Raw genomic sequence first — 16,490 nt, 5'->3', positions numbered from 1 at the left:
GAAGGAAAAGCTCAGCTCATTGATCGTTCCTTCCACCGGGATTGGAAATAGGTAGAGTAAAGTCGTGGCTAATTAAGATGAGCGCACCTGTCCCGTCTGATTCGAAGCCATACTAGGTAGTAAAGTGTGAGGCGCATCGGCAGGGTAAGCAAGGGGACTGAACCAACTGAATGAAGTAAGTCGTTTGAAACAACACTGACGTTTTACCTAAACTCAGATAATACCTTGGCTAATAACTACCTACCTAGATGGAATGGAAGGTACAGTCATTTGCAATCTTCACGTTGCCCTCAGCTTAGCTCGAACTTGAACTCCATTTGTCTGTTCGCCCAGTTTCAATATTCGAGGAAAGATACAAGCCGGTCGCAAAGCCTTGGATTTCTGAAGATATAAACTGCCTGCCAAAGGCCCATGTCGTACATGTTGTTACCGCAGGGGGGAGGGGTTATTACGAGAGGTACTCTAGGCTGCCCGTTCCGTGTCTTTTCCTGATACCCTCGTCTTCTATTACAGCTTCGGTCCCGGACGATTGAACATGGAGAACTTATTCGGATTCCTTTCCATGAAGCTTGGCGTGAATTTTTCTTCTTTTAATTGAATTCTTCTTGTTTTTTTGGGCCTGAATTTTTTCTTTGGTTGAGGACTGTCAGTGGTGTAGGAAATATCAATTTAATATTCGACTTACCAAAAACCAAGGTAGTCACGATGAAGAAAAGCGATAAAGTTATTTAAAATATGGATTATCGTTCAGCTAATTAGTTGGGTATGCTGAAGAAAGATGGGGGTATTCGAACTCGACAGTCGTCGCTCAACAGTCATCCCTGACCAGAACCAAACGCCAGCCAGCAACAAGGCTACCTATGAACAACTGCAAAAGAAAACAATATATGTCGTAGGGCTCGTACTTCATAATTATACCCGTTCATGACCAATGCATGAGCAAGGGCAACTTCGACTGCCTTCCTTCCGCCTCCCACTAACTCTCTCCTCTTTTCATAACAAAACACCTTTTTGTTCAATTCCACCAGGGAACTAACCCCTTAAACCATTTGCTCACCCCTCGCTCCATGACTGTGGAAGGGACCTCCGACGCCATTGCCAGCAACCGGCTTGCGGTTAATCGCCGGTCCACCACCATAACCACCATAGCCACCGTATCCACCACCAGCATAGCCATGCTTGTCATCAAACGGGAAGCCAGCACCGCTGGTGCCCCAGCCAACCTGCCTGGTGAAAGTAGCGCCGCCCAGCTCCATATCGTCGCGGCTGCCAAAGGGGAACGGGTTGGACCTGTTGAGAGGGATATGGTTGTAGCGCCAATCCCAGATGCTCGCATACACCATGCGGTAGGCGCTGAAAGCCATGATGGTGCCGATAACCGCGCCAGCGAGGACGTCATACCAGTGGTGGAACTCATCAATGGTCAAGGCGCCGGCAATCAGGCACGCGCCGAGCACGGGAGCGTAGACGGCGGCGAGCTTCCAGAGCGCGGGGTGGTAGTTGGAGAAGACCTTGAGCTTGGCGTTGAGGTAGAGGGCCAAGAAGATGAATCCCGCGAAGGCAGCGGTGGAGTGACCAGATGGCATAGACTCGAGCGAATCATCAATCTCATTCGGATCACCCGTGCAGATATCCTTGGTGTAGTAAATCTCGGCGAAACCTTGGGCCGAGTAGCCCTTCTCGGCAATTTGGGTGTTGGTAGCGCGAGTGATGTCGGGCTTGCAGACGGTCAGGAAGTGAGGGCGCAGGCCACCGATAAGCCATTTGATGAAAACCTGGAAGACGGCGGCGGTGATGAGACTGTACAAAAGACCCAAGACGCCGTTGTTGACGTCCCAGAAGGAGCGGATGCGAATCTGCATGCACAGGATGATGAAGATGGGAATGATGGAGGCCAGGAAGGCGGCAAGCCAGATGGGAATGATTTCCTTGCGCATCGGGTAGGCAAACTGGGGGTAGACGACTTCGCCGTCGGAGAACTGGACGGCAAAAGAGCGGGAGGGGGCCGGGTGAGCGTAATAGACCTGTATTGTGGCATCATGTTAGAATTTGAACAAGGTAGATGACGATAAGGTGAGGAGGGTTTGAGTGAAGAGACTTACGCCGAGACCGATGGCACCGAGGGCGGCCATGGTGAGAATATCAAGCCAAGTGTACTTGAGCCACTGGCCAAAGGTGGGCCTGGTGGTCATGGTGTAGGGCTCGAAGCCATGGCGACGAGCACGCTTCTCATTGCGAGTAGTGCCATTAGCAGCAACAGGCGGTGCGGCACCATCCGCGGCGCGAGGTTGACGGTTGAAGAAGCCCATCTTTGTGGTGTGGTTTCTCGGTTGTTGTCGGTGTTGTTATTGTTTACTCGCGAGATATCTCCACTGGATCGGGTACCGAGTTGAGACTGGCCTGGCCTGGTCTGTAGTGGCAGCCCTTGTTCCAGTTCGAGTTGTACAGGAGTTGAGTGTACAAGCTGTTGGATATTTCAAACTGAAAAGTCAGAAGTGGTTGAGTGGTGAGCTGTGATGGTTTATAACAACAAACGGAACAGCAAAGAACCTGTGCGTTCCAAACACGGCATGTGTTTGTTGGTTTGACGTCATAATGGAAGACGGGATGGTTGTGTGCCAGTGAATGGTCAGGAAGGGCTGAACTCGCTTCCCGTCTGTACCAGTGAGGCAAGCGAGAGTGAATTGTGTGTAAGTGCCTGTTGGACATTCCAGGCAGGTTGTCTGCAGTGTCACCGCTTGCCCTGGTTATCCTGGCTGCCCGGTTGTGAGCAAGTAAGGTACATTATGACCTGGACAGGTACAATGGTATGTACGTCGTTAGGCATGAAACTGGGAGACAAAATTACGAGTCCCTTGACTTCGACCTGAACGAGACGTTGTCACAGGCTGAGGAAGATTATACTAAGGGAAGCTAAGACGGAACTCGGCAGCACAGCAACTCACCAAGGGTTGCATTCATGGGTTTCTTTTCTTGAATTTGACTTTTTGTTGTCTCATCATGAAGGTCTAGACCAAGTGGTCGTCATGTCGAAAAGTCAGACTGCCGGGAGATTGGCGTTGAGTGAACACTTCAACAGGGAAGAGCCTGTAATTACCGCTTAATCTTTCAGGGGATGCACTCCACCAGTGACATCACGCCCCACCACTCCACGCGGAGTTTAAGGTCCTAAATCTTGGCAGACTGGGCACCCGTCTTCTGAAGGCTGACCAATGATCTTTCAGCAGAACAATGACATCAAAGCACCCTAGGTCTAGGAGAGTGAAGCTCCGATAACCGATAAGTGATAAGATAGCAGCAGCAGCTCAGCTCAGCTCAGCTCAGCTTAGCTACAGTAGGTCAACTGGAACCCCTCCTCGTCTTTGGCGGGGGAGAGCTTTCGTCAATCATGGGAAATAGTGGTCGACCAACCCCTCACCGCCGTCCGTCTTCGGCTGGAGATATCGCCGCGTTGGCTGAAGACGACCACCAACACCACCACCACACCAATGCTACCTGTCATTCAGTACATATGCAGCCAGCAACAGTTCACAATCCATTTCAAACAACTAGGAATTGGTTTGGAGGGATTCAAATTGTGTATCTCTATCAGGTGTGTGTATCTGCTGTAAAAATTCCAAATGCTAACCCTCCCAATTGCTCTTATTGTACGAATGTTGAATCACCCAATCTCTGTAGCTGCTCTAGCGGAGAGAGAGAAGAGTGACCAATCCATGTTTCGTAAAAACCGCCCAGACGTAAGAACATGAAGAAAAAAAATAAAAGGAAAAGAGAAATGCCCAAAAGGTGTATATCCCAAAATGACACACAAGTTGGAAAAAAAAAAAAAAGAAATCGAGATTGCTCCCACGCCGTCGCTTCTAGGTATTAACAGCAGCAAAAGCAAACATCATCAACAACAACCAAATTAACGACGACTCGAAACATGAGGCGCATGTCCCGAAGGATACCCGTTCGGGTAAGGGGGGACTTGGCTGATGCTGTCTGAGGGCGCTATGCTGTCGTCATCCAGCCAGTCGCGCTCGGCCGGCCCGCTGGGAAGATAGGTCGGCGCAGTGCTAAAGGTGTCGCCGTCATGACGCTTCTGGTATGTTGCCGCGTAGGGGGCAGGTTGATATGTTGCGTGGTGGTGGCAGTCACGGGAATGGCTCTCACGACGTCGCTGCTGCTGCTCTAGGCACTGACGGCATTCGCGGGACACGCTCACGCTGGGAAAGGTGTTAGTAGGCGGGACATGAGGATGGTAGGAAGCCGAACGAGGCAACTTTGGAGGAGTGGTGGTGGTATGTGTGTTTGTGGGAGGAAGAGCATGGCTTGTCCCCGAAACGTAGCGGACGCCCGAGCCAACAACAGCATCATGATGCGCAGTACCATGACCTCCGCCGCTACCGCTAACTCGTCTCTCAGAACCGGAAGCGAGCCGGTAACTGGAGCTGGTGTTGTTGTTGTTGTTGGCCGACAACGACCGGGGAAGGTGTGGTGGGCGTTGTGCAGTACAGGAACTTGAAGTAGAAACATGGACGATGCGATGTGTTGGGGATCGGGACCGAGGGGGTGTATTACATCTGTGCAGGGTACCGGCAGGGAGAGGTCCAAGGACCTTGCCGCCCTTGACAACCATCTGGATGCCCTCCTTGAGGAAAACGACACCGTCACCCTTGGTATCGCCGATGTAGTTCTCGCCGCTTCGCACGGATCCGGTCCAGAACTGGACGCTCTGGGCCCCCTGGACCACGAACTCGCCAGCGTTGCCCTTGGACTCGAAGATCTGCTCGCCGGAGATGGTGGAGGCCGAGGCGAGGTCGGAAGCCCTCTTGGAGATCTCGGTCGAGCCGTTGACCCAGTAGGTTTGCTGTTATGGGCGGCATATGTCAGCTTCTGATGAGCTTGAAAGTATCAAAACATCCTCAGGGGTTTACTTACGACGCTCTCACGCTGGCCAGACATGTTGGATGGTTGTGTTTGGTGATGGAAAGGTAGTTGATGTGGTGGTGGAGTTGTGGAGGTTGATGTGGAATCGAGCAGTGTCAACGTTGCTTGTTGTGTGTTTGGGATATCAAATACAACAACGGCTCCAAGGTCCTGGGACTGCCAATCTATTTATCCAAACCCGACTCCAGTCCCTCCCAGCTTCCCAGCTCTTTCTTCATGCCCAAAAAAAGCCACAGCTCCCAATCCACAATCATAGCCCCTCTCTGTCTCAGGCGTCTACGGACATAGTCGAGGTACATCCCGAAGCCGTGGAGTTTCAACCGAGAAGGTGGGCCGGGAGTTTCTGTTGGCTACAGAATATTCCGACCGGCCAATGGAACGGGCCACCGTCCTCGCCATCAAAGATTGTACACCAACAGTGGCCACGGCATGGCGCCTAAACGAGATGCCCAACATGGCAGGGTTCTAACAGGTCAGAAACACTGACGTGGATGCGGCCTCACAGCTAATGATTTGCTCGGCATCGCTGGCGTGAGTCTGCGTCGTCCTCGCTCCAGCGTCCCTCACTGTCGTCCAGTGCCAGCCTGGCGGGTGGGTTCCCATCAGGAGGCTAGGGCTGTTTCGGGTAAGGGCTGCAGCAGAAGCCGCAGGCGACGAGACCGCTCGTGCCCTCTCGCAGAGAGCTGTTCTACGAGTCATTTGCTAAATGTCGGTCGTTGCAGCAGCGCCTCGAATCGGGTTCTCTGGGCCTCAAAAAGAGAGCACCTATCACTCGTCAGGCTGAAAGTGGCTGGACTACACTACGCTAGCATTTGCAAGGCACCGCTGGTTGGGTCCTACCCCCAAAAAAGAACACGACGGGGACTGGACTTTCGAAACAACCGCCGGCTCGGTTGTGATCAGTGGTGGTGCTGCCTTACCATCCGCAACCCCATTCATTGTCACAGTCGTATGCGCGGCACGGCCTCATTGGTCTCTGTGGATGCCGACCCCCAGCCGGCAACAGCGCCTATTGGCTACCTATTTGCCCTCCTTCAGACTGGGGGCAAGCCATCAGCTAAAGATGTGTGGAGGGGTCGATTAGCGTGGTCCAGATCAAGACTTACGGGGTCTTCCCAAAGGGGGGGCGCAAAGCAACTTGCATATCGAGATGGAGCACGTGGAACCACCCTATCGACGAACAAAAGGACGCAAATAGCGGTCTTGATCAAGGTCCTCGAGGACGATTCGCAAAGTCGAGAAAACCAGGCACGCAAGAAATAGGAGATGGCGGCAACATGGGTAGACAAATGGCATGCAAATGGCAACAAAATAGGGCCACTGTTTGATGGCCTCGATGGCGATTTGGACGAGGTTGCCTGATAGTCTGAACGATCTGCAGTTTCTCGACCCTGCGATCCTGCATAGCCCCTTCTATCCTTCACCACTGGACTGCACCGGAGTCTTCCCCAAGTTCTAGATCTTGCCTACCTAGTTTACGTGGCCGATATTTCTGGCCCTGTCGTGAGAACTACTGCCAGTGACTGCGGTTGGGCGGTAGGCGGAGCGCGAATTGGCCGTTGCCATCACAAATCACACTTGACGATTCGAAATCACATATTCTCAATTCGTTTCTGCTCACTCATAGGCTCTCGCGATTCTACGAGGGGTCCATTCATCACCACAACTAAAAGGTACACTTGTTTAGTTCCGTTGCTTCCGTGCCTGAATGGCTTTTAGCGAAGTGAAATCTCCTGCAGAAAAGAAGCAACCAATGTGCACAACATATTGACGACCGCATTCACAAGGCCATCCATCATATGCAGGTGCAACCATGCATCGAGATGGAAAGACGGATTCCCCTTCAATTGTTGGTGGTGCCTTGCTGATGATGATGCCTTGGAAAAGTCCGAATTCCGAAAGGACAAGCCATTCTTGGCCTATCTTTTCTGGACCTCGACGTTGCCCTGACATTGCTGGGTCCACGTATGCAAGATATCTGTGCAGGCTGTGCTGACAGCTCTAGGAGCTCGTTCCACTACCCACGACTGGCAGAGTGGATTTGTGAGGCCTCAGCTTTGATGGACCTCAAGATCTGACGAATGTCAACAATGGCTTGTCGTTGGAGGACAAGATGGGGACGCGTTGTTACCGGCAACCTGTGGTCCTGCGCAAGGCGGGGGGAAAGGGGGGCTGACTGGCTTCAAGTGGAGAAGAAGGACTGTCAGACACAACAGCTTTGATATTGCATGGCAATACTACTCGAGTAGCAGGGCGATATGAGCTGTGTCATGGATAGGTTTCGTATATTTCTGATGGATCAGTTCAGCTAATGTCAGCGCAGGCCACGAACAATCATGTGATTTGTTTACATCGACAGTTCTGACAAAGATGCTGTTTGGTATTTGTGCCGGACTTTGAGAGATATGCGACTCCGAGAAGCACCGTCGCCAACACAACCAGATATCCCTTATCTCCGAACATCAACATTCACCCGAAAAACTCCTCAACACGTATGCCTTCCTTCACATATCCACTCACAACACCATTCCCATCCTCATCACCACCATCACCACCCTCACGACCATCCCATCAAATCCTACTCTGCCCTTTCATCCCCCCCTTCCCCCTCCCCGCCAAATTCCTCTCACTCCCCAACACCAACCCAACATGATTACTCACCACCACCAGTTCCCCCTTTTCATCCATCACCAGCACCTCCAAATCAAACCTCCCGCCCTTAACCTCCTTACTTGACACCCTCATCCTCAACCACTCCCACCCGCCGCCGCCCTCTTCTTCCTTTCCCTTTTCCGGTGCAGCCTTCTTTTGCTCAACATTCATCACCACCGTAGGATACCAATGCTTCGCATCATGTTTGAATCCAACCCCGTCCTCCTCCTCCTCCTCCTTTGCGTTGTTTTCCTCTTCTTCTTTGCTCCTAGGGCGATAAGCCTCCACGACATACGGCCAGCAATCACTCACGTACCCCAGCGATGCATTGGTGAAGTTTTCGCCTGACGATAACCGAATCCAGATGTCGATGATGGATTTACGAACCTGGCCCCGTCGTGGAATGTAGAAGTGGGTGTTTTGTAGAGCTCGGATGTAGCTGGATCCGGATCCGGATTCGGACCCCAAGGGTAGTAAAGAAGGGATGGTGGTCCAGTGGGGGTCGCGGTCTTGTTTGAGTAGAGAGAAATCGGGGTTTTGGGAGGGCGAGGAGGAGGGGACGAGGGGAGGGGGGAGGAGGGTGAATTGCGTGTTGAGTGAGAGACCGGTGAGGGAGGAGAGGTTGGTCATTACTAGGTAGGCGGTTACGCGTTTCTTCATGTTGCCAAGGGTTTTTGTTGGGAGGAGGTCAGAGTTAGAGGTGGAGGTGTCGTCTTGGTGCGAATTGCCTTGGTACAAAGTGGCGTGTAGGGTGGTTAGTTGACGACCAGGTTTCACGTCCTCGATGAGGATGGTTGCGGGACCGACTTGGGTGCGGTTGAGGTACTCGAAGTGAGCGTTCATGACGTGCGGTTGGGGGTTGGAAGGGGAGCGGGAGGTGCCGTGGATGATGGCGGCTTGGAGGATACATGATGCTACGTAGCCGCCGTTGGGGACTGTCAAGTTGTTAGTGATGTTTGGGCTGTTTGATGTACGAAAGATGAAGGGATACTTACCGGCCCCGATGCAGAACGAGTCTACTAGGTTCGCTTGGTAGGTGTTGGCATCGAGCCTCTTGATCTCCGTCGCCTTAGCGAACGGGATAATCTCTGATGATGGTTTATATGATGCCATTTTGGTACTGTGGTTCCCGTCTACTTCGAGACAAATTCTTGAGCAAAAAAGAGTTCTGAAGGACTGCGTGTCGCACTTATACGGCGATGGTGTTGATGAATCCGGGGAACAGTTACCCCAACCCCCACTTTACTATGGTGAGACTGTTTGAGCCTCGGTTGCCAAGTCGGCAGCTTTCCGTGTTGATCTCAAGGCAACTGCGTTGAAGGAATGACAGGGTTTCGAGTGATTTCGCGATTTTCATCATCAATCAGATCTCCTCGATAGTTTGAACGCGGTTTGACAGGTGGAAAGGATCCCAAAAAGCTGCAAAAAGGTAGACAATACCCGTGGTGAAATGAGTTACCAGAAATTACAAAAAGAGTGGACAATACCGGATTCGAACCGGTGACCTTTCACAAAGGCGCATCTATGGAATGCGAAGCGAAAATCATACCCCTAGACCAATTGCCCGTTCATTATTAGTATTACTAATTTTTAACCCTATTAATGCTAGATCAGGTCTGCTGTCCGCTCAGCAGCTCCCCACTTGCCTCGGCTCACGTTCACCTTTGACATATCAAAACGTCGATAGCGGCCTCTCAACTCCACGACGACCTCAAGCTTTCCCCCCCAAGAACATAATCACATGCCAAAGCTTGCAAGATGCTCCGAGGCGACATCTTTTCAAGTCTTGGCTGTTGGGAAACTCAACAAATTCCAAGGACTGCAACATCGGGCATCGCGGCGGCTCAAACTCCGTAGACCCCATTGACCGCCGCCGACCGTTGCGACCGAGGACGAGACAAATGAAGAGATGAACACTTGTGATAGACTGACAGATTTACAAAAGGGCTGAACGAATCCCAAAACAGACAATGTCCCGGTTGGCGTGGAGACATCCGCTCCGCTCCCACGGGCTGGATCGCTGATCCTAGCATCAAATTCTCCCCAAACTGGACCAGGGGACAGACGCCGAAAAAGTCGAGAAAATCGAGCCAAAGGGGGAAGATTTAGACATGAGAGCTCCGATGCTGGTCTCTGATCGAGTGATGAGGGACCCGTTCTTCACTCATTAACTTCATTTTCGTAACGACATCTGTTCTCCCTTCTCAGGCTTCTTCTTCACTCTTGTCCATGAAGGTCATCACGTAGAACTACACACACCGCCACCACCACCACCACCACCACCACCACCATGTCCGAACAAGTCCTCGTCGACGCCGTCGTCGTCACCCACAACGAGAAACCATCCCCCTTGGGACCAGGCTTCAAGCGCCTCACAGAACAAATCTACTACCTCTCCGAAGAAGCTCCCCTTTCCCCTTCTCCTAGCACAAGTACAAATACAAATACAGACCCAACCACCATCCTCCTCTACGGCTGGGGCGACGCCCGCCCCAAACACCTCGCCAAGTACGTCGACGGGTACCGCGCCCTCTTCCCCGCGGCCAAACTCGTCGTGGTCCTCTGCCCCATCCTGCGCTGCCTTTACCAGACCCTTGAAGCCCGTTCCAAAGCCATGACCCCCGTCATCTCCGCTTGCTTTGGTTCTTCTCTGGACAACAGAGAGTCTGCTGCTGCAGACCCCAAGTCTTCGACCCAAAACAACAACAACAACAACAGAATCCTAGTACAAGTCATGTCCAACACAGGCGGCATGTACTTCGCCGCCACTCTGAACGCCTACCGCCAGCGTTATGGCCATGCGCTTCCTCATCACATGCTCGTCCTCGATTCCACGCCCGGAAGCACTTCCTTCCTACAAAACGCCGGTCCATGGTCACGCGCCATGGCTTTGGGCGCATCCGGGTACTTGCCCGGCTGCGTGCCGTTCATCGTCACGCAAGCGATGGCCTGCATGTTCCTGGCGGCGCTGCATGGGTTCGGGTGGTTGATTGGCGCGTCGAGTGCGGCGGCGTATAGTGTCGCGGCGGTGAATAACGAGGAGCTGTGCGTAAGGGGGGCGAGGCGGCTGTATGTGTACTCGAAGGAGGACGATATTATCTATTGGGAGGATATCGAAAGCCATGCGGCGCAGGCGAGGCAGAGGGGGTATCAGGTGGACATGGACATGTTTGAGGGGACGCCGCATGTAGGGCATATGAGGATGCATTCGGAGCAGTATTGGGGGGCGGTGGCGAAGACTTGGAGGGAGGCGGTTGGTGGGTTGTGAGGGGTGCATGTTGTTGTTGTTGTTGTTCGGTGAAATGGGGAGGGACGTGGTTGGGTTGGAAATCAACTCGGGGGTTGAGAAAGAGGGTAATGTGGTGGAAGGGCTTGGACTTTTTGAAACAAAAGAACAGTGGTTTACTGGCGTTTTGGATACTAAAAGGCATATTACAGCATTAAAATTGGGATTTAGGGGATAGATGTTGAAGAACTAGACGATGGAATAGATACATGGGCGCTTGAACCGGACTTAACGAACGAAATTCAGAGTCAAGTCCTCCTTCTATCATTTCTTCTCAGGGGTATCTCGGTTCTTCTCCCTCCTATCTCACCCCTTACCACTTGATCTTACGCTTCCGGTGGTTGGTGGGATGTGTTTATGAAGTGTGCATAAGCCCACACTGACTACAGTAGAAGCAGCCACGACTTTCGAATTTATACATCCCGAACTGTGCCGCCTGGTCCGTATTATATCAAGGGATATTTACCACTTGCCGTGCAAAGATTCGGTTGACTGCCAGCCCTATGAAGAAATCAGACATAAGCAAACCAACCGAGGGGGAAAGGACAGACGGTTGCCGAAAAAAATATCGAACTATAACGAACCAAAGAAATGGGACAGAATGAATTTATATAAAAGCGTCAAAAAGGAACAACAACGTAAGACTAATCGCAGGATCGCCGAAATAAGTGCCACGCGGTTGAGGCGTTCACGGGGTTCAAATGCCTCTGGCCCTCACTCATCGTCCTCATACCAAACAACGGTCACATTGAACGTCGCCTTAGAAGCAGCATTTGAGAATGTCTCCGGGTCTCGCTGTCATGGTCATGATTAAGGTAGATCGTGGATAATAATAAAAAGAGTTCCAGGTCTGTTTTGCTATATCATCCAACCGCATGTCCCCAAGCCAAGTCAAGTTTCCCGTTATTCGTTGTGTGTTGTTACAGTATATACTCCAGACGCCAGAATGATGCAAGCTCTTTTGCTGCTGCTACTGCCATGGAAAAAGAATTGAACGAAATGGACGAACCGACGACGACGCATTAGCAAGAAAAAGAACCGAACCCATTAAAAGTCGATCGACCGACTGACACACACCCTCTTTTTCTTTTTTTCCTTCAACCTTTTACCTCCTCCCACGTCCACCGCCACCTCCCATCAACCCGCTCATTTGTTTCATCATGGCATTCATGTCCATCCCACCCATACCACCACCGCCGCCCATGCCGCCAAGCATCTTCATCAGGCCGCCCATATCTTGGCCACCGCCGCCCATGCTCTGCAGACGCTTCTGCATGGCAGCCAGCTGTTGCGCCTTGTTGCCGCCTCCCATGGCGCTCTGGGCACGCTGCATGTTCTTCATGTTGCCGCCCATCTTCTTCGCCATGCCAGCCATCATGCGCTGCTGGGTAAGCAGGTCTTCGACCTCTCTGACCGTCGTGCCGGAACCCCTGGCAACACGCGTCATACGCGTCGGTTGGTCAATGAAGATTTTGCCGTCGCTGTCGAGTTCCTTGTCCGTCATGCTGTCGCAGATGTAGATCATGCGCTTGAGCTTGAGCGAGCCCTCCTCGTCGTCCATGTTCTGCATCATGTTGCTCATTCCTGGGATCATGCCAGCCATCTTGCTGAGGGGACCCATCTTCATGATGTTCTGCAGCTGGTCGCGCAGGTCGCGGATGGTGAAGATGCCCTCGGTGATGTGCTTGATGGTGTCCTTTTGGTCGAGCTTGAGGGACTGGACGTGCTCGACGAGGCCAGCCATGTCGCCCATGCCGAGGAGTTTGCTGATGAAGTTGTTGGGTACGAAACGCTCCAAATCGAGCATGTGCTCACCAGTACCGATGAAGACGATGGGGGTGTGGGTAGCAGCGACGGCCGAGATGGCACCACCACCCGCGGCGTGGCCATCGGTCTTGGTGATGATAATGGCACCAAAGTCGGCAGCCTCCTTGAAGGCCTTGGCTTGGGCTTCGGCTTGTTGACCGATAGAGGCATCGAGCACCATGATGGTCTCGTCTGGCTTGACTGCCGTCTGAATGTCCATCATTTCCTGGAAGAGCGCCTCCTCTTGCCTGTGACGACCCGACGTATCGACGATGATGATCTCGAACTTTTCCTTCTTGAACTTGTCCACACCATCGCGCGCCACCACGACGGGATCTGTTTCCGTCAAACTGCCGTAGTAGGGGATCTTGGCCTTGGTCGCGTTCTGCTTCAGCTGGTCGAAAGCACCGGCACGGAAGGTATCGGCGCAAACAAGACCGACGCGGAAACCGCGCGACTGGTAGTGTCTGGCGAGCTTTGTACATGTTGTCGTCTTACCAGCACCCTGGAGACCGACAAACATGATAACGTTGGACTTGCCCTTCTTTGGCTTGAAGGGCTCGGCATGGGGGTCGACGAGACGGACGAGTTCATCGAAGACGGCTTTCTGGATCAATCGCTTCTTGTTGACGGCCGGTGGTAGTTCTTTGAAGTTGACGGTGGATTTGATCGATTTGCGTAGTTGACCGACGAGACGGACGTTGACATCGGCTTCGAGAAGGGCAGAGCAGATCTCCTTGAGCATGCCATCGAAGGCCTGTTGATCATACGATGGTCAGCGATCTGGACTGGCTGACTGCTAGGGGATGTGACAGCATCAACCAAACGCAGTCCGGGGAAGACCAGACAACCGAACAGATATCCAAGCTTACCTTTTCGTCGAGGTTGGGGGCGCGTGTTAGGTCACTGACGGCCGCATTGATGCGGCGACCTAGATCTTGCAAAACCATGGCTGTTGATTATGTGGCGGCTATGAAGCCGACTAGGGGTATAAAGGTTGTGTTGTTTCTAGGAAATGGTCGTCGCCGTCTTGGTGTTCGAAGACGTGGGTAGTGTCTGCTCAGAGGTCGTTCAGCTGTGGGTAATTGGTGGGTGGTGGTAGTTGTTGCTCAGTCACAAGTGGAAGTGATGCGCTTCGGTCATCGGTCGGTGGCCACTCGGTGCTGTCTGGGGCTCTCTCTCTCTCTCTCTTGGTGGATCCCGTCGGGCATTGAAACGGACAACTGCCTCTGCAGTTGCTTGGCAAGCTCAGGGCAGGACCGCCGCGCGGACGGGCATCGGGGCCCGGGGACGATTGGCGGGCGGATTATGGTGGGGCAGTTCGCCGCTACCTCCATAGGCCTGCCTGACCCCACGGGCGGTGAGCAGGGCTTGGCGTTTGTCGAGGTTCTGGCCTTGGCGGTACATGGCAGTTGTCCGACGGCTGCCAAAGCGTTATCTGTATAAGTGATAAGCGATAAGCGAGGACAGGCAACTAATCACCGAAAGGGGGACATACCTCTTTAACAACCTACACGGTAGAAGAGAAGCACAGAAGACATGTCGGACAAGGAGAGGAAACATGTTCAAACCCCATGATCTAAACGGTCAAACAGTTCGTTGGTTCTATTACGAGCGTCATATCTATCCCACTCGGCCGGCACTTAGATTTCTCGAACCAGGAAACCCCACGAACACCTACTGCAACTCTGTCTTTTCTTGGCTCACAGTTGTTCTTCTGCAAAGTATGAAACGCTTCTCTGGCTTGTAGGCATAAAACTGAAATGCAGTGAGGTTCCTGCTGTGTGATCACGTTGTGTCTGAACGATCAGTTTATTAGGTAGGTATGCTGAGCTTCCTGCAGAATCGTGCTTGTTGCCAAGTTTAACGGTTAAACCGCCGAATTTGTCCTGATGAATACAACCACAATATTTAATCCACTGTCAGAGAGAGAGAGACAGAGAGAGAGAGAAAGAGAGAGAGAGAAGAGCGCGCGAAATTACACGGAAGCTTCTCGTTGGATAATGCACCATCGTGAACTGAAACATTTTAATCTGTGCGGATACATCTGACCTAGAATCGCGGCCAACAGCATTATCGCTCTCGGGTTTCCGACGTTGGTTTACTCAAGATGCTGTCGGTCGCAATGACTACTATAATGACTGGACGTGTAGGCAGCAGGTTACTAAAAGTGTGTCGTCTCGAACTTCGGGATCTCCGTTCCGAATCAATGCATGAACGGCATGCAGTGACACTCATTTTCTCTCCGTCTCTGTCTGTCTGTCTGTTTGTCTGTCTGTCTGTCTGTTCTGTCTGTCTGTTCTAGGTGTAGAAGTTCCTTCCAAGGTACAGGGGCATTTGAGGATCGCTTCCAGTCCTTCCAATCCTTCCCTGACCCCCCTCTGACCCTCAAACCCTTAATACCATCAATCGGAATGGATAAGCGTCATTCCCGTGTCTGTGTTTATGCTCGTATTTTTGAGACGCAGTATTGAAGGGACATTCTTCTTAAAGGGAACTGCGTTTCCATGTTTTTACCCTTAACCGATGGTGCATCCTACCCACCGTGCCACCCTACCCATCCTTTCATCTATGGAGCGGCGCAGACGCGCAAGTAATCAACCATCGTAACCACACACGTGGTAAGACACTCGGCACCCGTCGGGCATTGGTTCATCAGTCGGACTGGCGGACTGCTCATTGCAACCACTTTTTTACGACAGATGCGACAGAACGCTGGTGCCGCTGACCTATCCTTCCTCTCGGGTCTGAAGTCATGGAAGGTAGGCTAGAAAAGCTGTAACACCATCTGCGAGACGCACGACGTTACTTCATTTATCCAGAGCCCTGGAAGGCTTGGAAGCGTATCCGCCCGTCAGGGTTTGGTGCGTGAGTGCTCTGTGCTCTGTGCTCTGTGCTCTTGGACTTTGGTGATATGTAACACAGGCAACAACAGCTTTTTTCGTACGGGACAGGGCCACGCAGATCCCTTGTAATGTTTCTTGTGTTTGTTGTGTGGCCTTTTCCATGTCTAAAGGTACCATGTTACTTCAGCAATGGCACGGATATAAGCGTGGTATTCACTGCAACACACGTAATACCCCCCCTGGTGGTTGGGATTTGTTGACGGGCAGCGAGCATGGGCAACAGCTTACATGGAACACAGGTACGACTGGAACGACCATGTAGTTGGTTTACGAACCCAACATCGATCTCTTCTCGGCTCCGGATAGAAATTCAATCAAAATCTCTGGCATTGTACCGACACCTACTCCCCAGCATCTGTCAAGTAGGTATGCAACCGGCCGGAGCAACCAGCCATTCGGAGTAAAAGATCTCGGTCCCAAGCATTGCTTTCCAAGACCGACAGCGAAAATATGGGCATGCTGGTCTTGGAACACCTCGTTACATGCGTTGCACGAAGCCCTGAATGCTGCGTGAAACGGGATGGTCCGAAACATCTTGAGCAAGCCTGTCGTCCCAGCAAATCGAGATTGTGACGAACCCTTTGGTGTTTTGACTTGACCGGTTGATACAGAAAAGTAAGCAGTTTTGAAGGGTCTGGGTCAAGAGGTGTCACCTCAGCGCCTCACCCTGACTGAGTTATTTCAATCAAAGACAACCCCTCGCTTGTCTGCGAAAAGCGGTTTTCACCCGATCAGAGAAGAGAAATGCCCTTGCAGCTCTCTGCCCTTGCGCAACATGCCATCATGCCACCGCCCGTCCGGATACGTCATGGCCGAGCCAAAGGGTAGAAGCAGAAGCACAATGCGGTCTCAGCTCGATGACAGCTGTTTCTTGGGTTTGACAATCTGTTTCGGCAAAGCGTCAAAAT

At 52.2% G+C, this 16,490-nt stretch overlaps 5 protein-coding genes and 2 non-coding genes across 8 annotated transcripts; 2 read left to right on the top strand and 5 right to left on the bottom strand.

Annotated features, from left to right (window-relative positions):
• Positions 1-726: 726 nt before the first annotated feature.
• NCU09692 (phosphatidic acid phosphatase beta) lies at positions 727-3,040 on the bottom strand. The gene is made up of 2 exons (XM_955546.3): positions 2,103-3,040; positions 727-2,024 (listed from the first exon to the last, which is right to left on the bottom strand). The coding sequence occupies exons 1-2, from the start codon at positions 2,307-2,309 to the stop codon at positions 1,041-1,043; spliced, it is 1,191 nt and encodes a 396-aa protein (XP_960639.1). The 5' UTR covers positions 2,310-3,040; the 3' UTR covers positions 727-1,040.
• A 513-nt stretch (positions 3,041-3,553) lies between these two features.
• On the bottom strand, positions 3,554-5,343 carry NCU09693. 2 transcript variants are annotated; one of them, XM_011396467.1, is made up of 3 exons: positions 4,924-5,190; positions 4,564-4,852; positions 3,554-4,208 (listed from the first exon to the last, which is right to left on the bottom strand). In XM_011396467.1, exons 1-3 carry the CDS (start codon positions 4,945-4,947, stop codon positions 4,204-4,206), a joined length of 318 nt encoding a protein of 105 aa, XP_011394769.1. In that variant the 5' UTR covers positions 4,948-5,190; the 3' UTR covers positions 3,554-4,203. The 2 variants fall into 2 exon arrangements, with proteins under 2 accessions (XP_011394769.1, XP_011394770.1); XM_011396468.1 differs by having other exon boundaries at positions 3,554-4,852; positions 4,924-5,343.
• A 1,138-nt stretch (positions 5,344-6,481) lies between these two features.
• NCU14058 lies at positions 6,482-7,284 on the top strand. Its single transcript, XR_897924.1, has 2 exons — positions 6,482-6,605; positions 6,820-7,284. It is a non-coding gene; the product is annotated as a ncrg101 (non-coding RNA).
• NCU09694 (hypothetical protein) lies at positions 7,197-8,800 on the bottom strand. The gene is made up of 2 exons (XM_955548.2): positions 8,580-8,800; positions 7,197-8,519 (listed from the first exon to the last, which is right to left on the bottom strand). Exons 1-2 carry the CDS (start codon positions 8,695-8,697, stop codon positions 7,504-7,506), a joined length of 1,134 nt encoding a protein of 377 aa, XP_960641.1. The 5' UTR covers positions 8,698-8,800; the 3' UTR covers positions 7,197-7,503.
• Positions 8,801-9,061: 261 nt separating this feature from the next.
• Positions 9,062-9,150, bottom strand: NCU15082. Its single transcript has one exon. It is a non-coding gene; the product is annotated as a tRNA-Ala (tRNA).
• Positions 9,151-9,874: 724 nt separating this feature from the next.
• Positions 9,875-10,852, top strand: NCU09695 (PaxU; the record flags this gene model as incomplete). Its single annotated transcript, XM_955549.3, has 1 exon — positions 9,875-10,852. One exon carries the CDS (start codon positions 9,875-9,877, stop codon positions 10,850-10,852), a length of 978 nt encoding a protein of 325 aa, XP_960642.3.
• A 593-nt stretch (positions 10,853-11,445) lies between these two features.
• Positions 11,446-13,928, bottom strand: NCU09696 (signal recognition particle protein). Its single transcript, XM_955550.2, has 2 exons — positions 13,549-13,928; positions 11,446-13,433 (listed from the first exon to the last, which is right to left on the bottom strand). Exons 1-2 carry the CDS (start codon positions 13,624-13,626, stop codon positions 11,976-11,978), a joined length of 1,536 nt encoding a protein of 511 aa, XP_960643.1. The 5' UTR covers positions 13,627-13,928; the 3' UTR covers positions 11,446-11,975.
• Positions 13,929-16,490: the final 2,562 nt, after the last annotated feature.

The sequence above is a fragment of the Neurospora crassa genome, linkage group V (genome assembly GCF_000182925.2).
Source record: "Neurospora crassa OR74A linkage group V, whole genome shotgun sequence".
NCBI lineage: Eukaryota > Fungi > Ascomycota > Sordariomycetes > Sordariales > Sordariaceae > Neurospora > Neurospora crassa.
The sequence above is the reverse complement of the archived record's forward strand: the minus strand, read 5'-3'. Positions and strand labels throughout refer to the sequence as shown.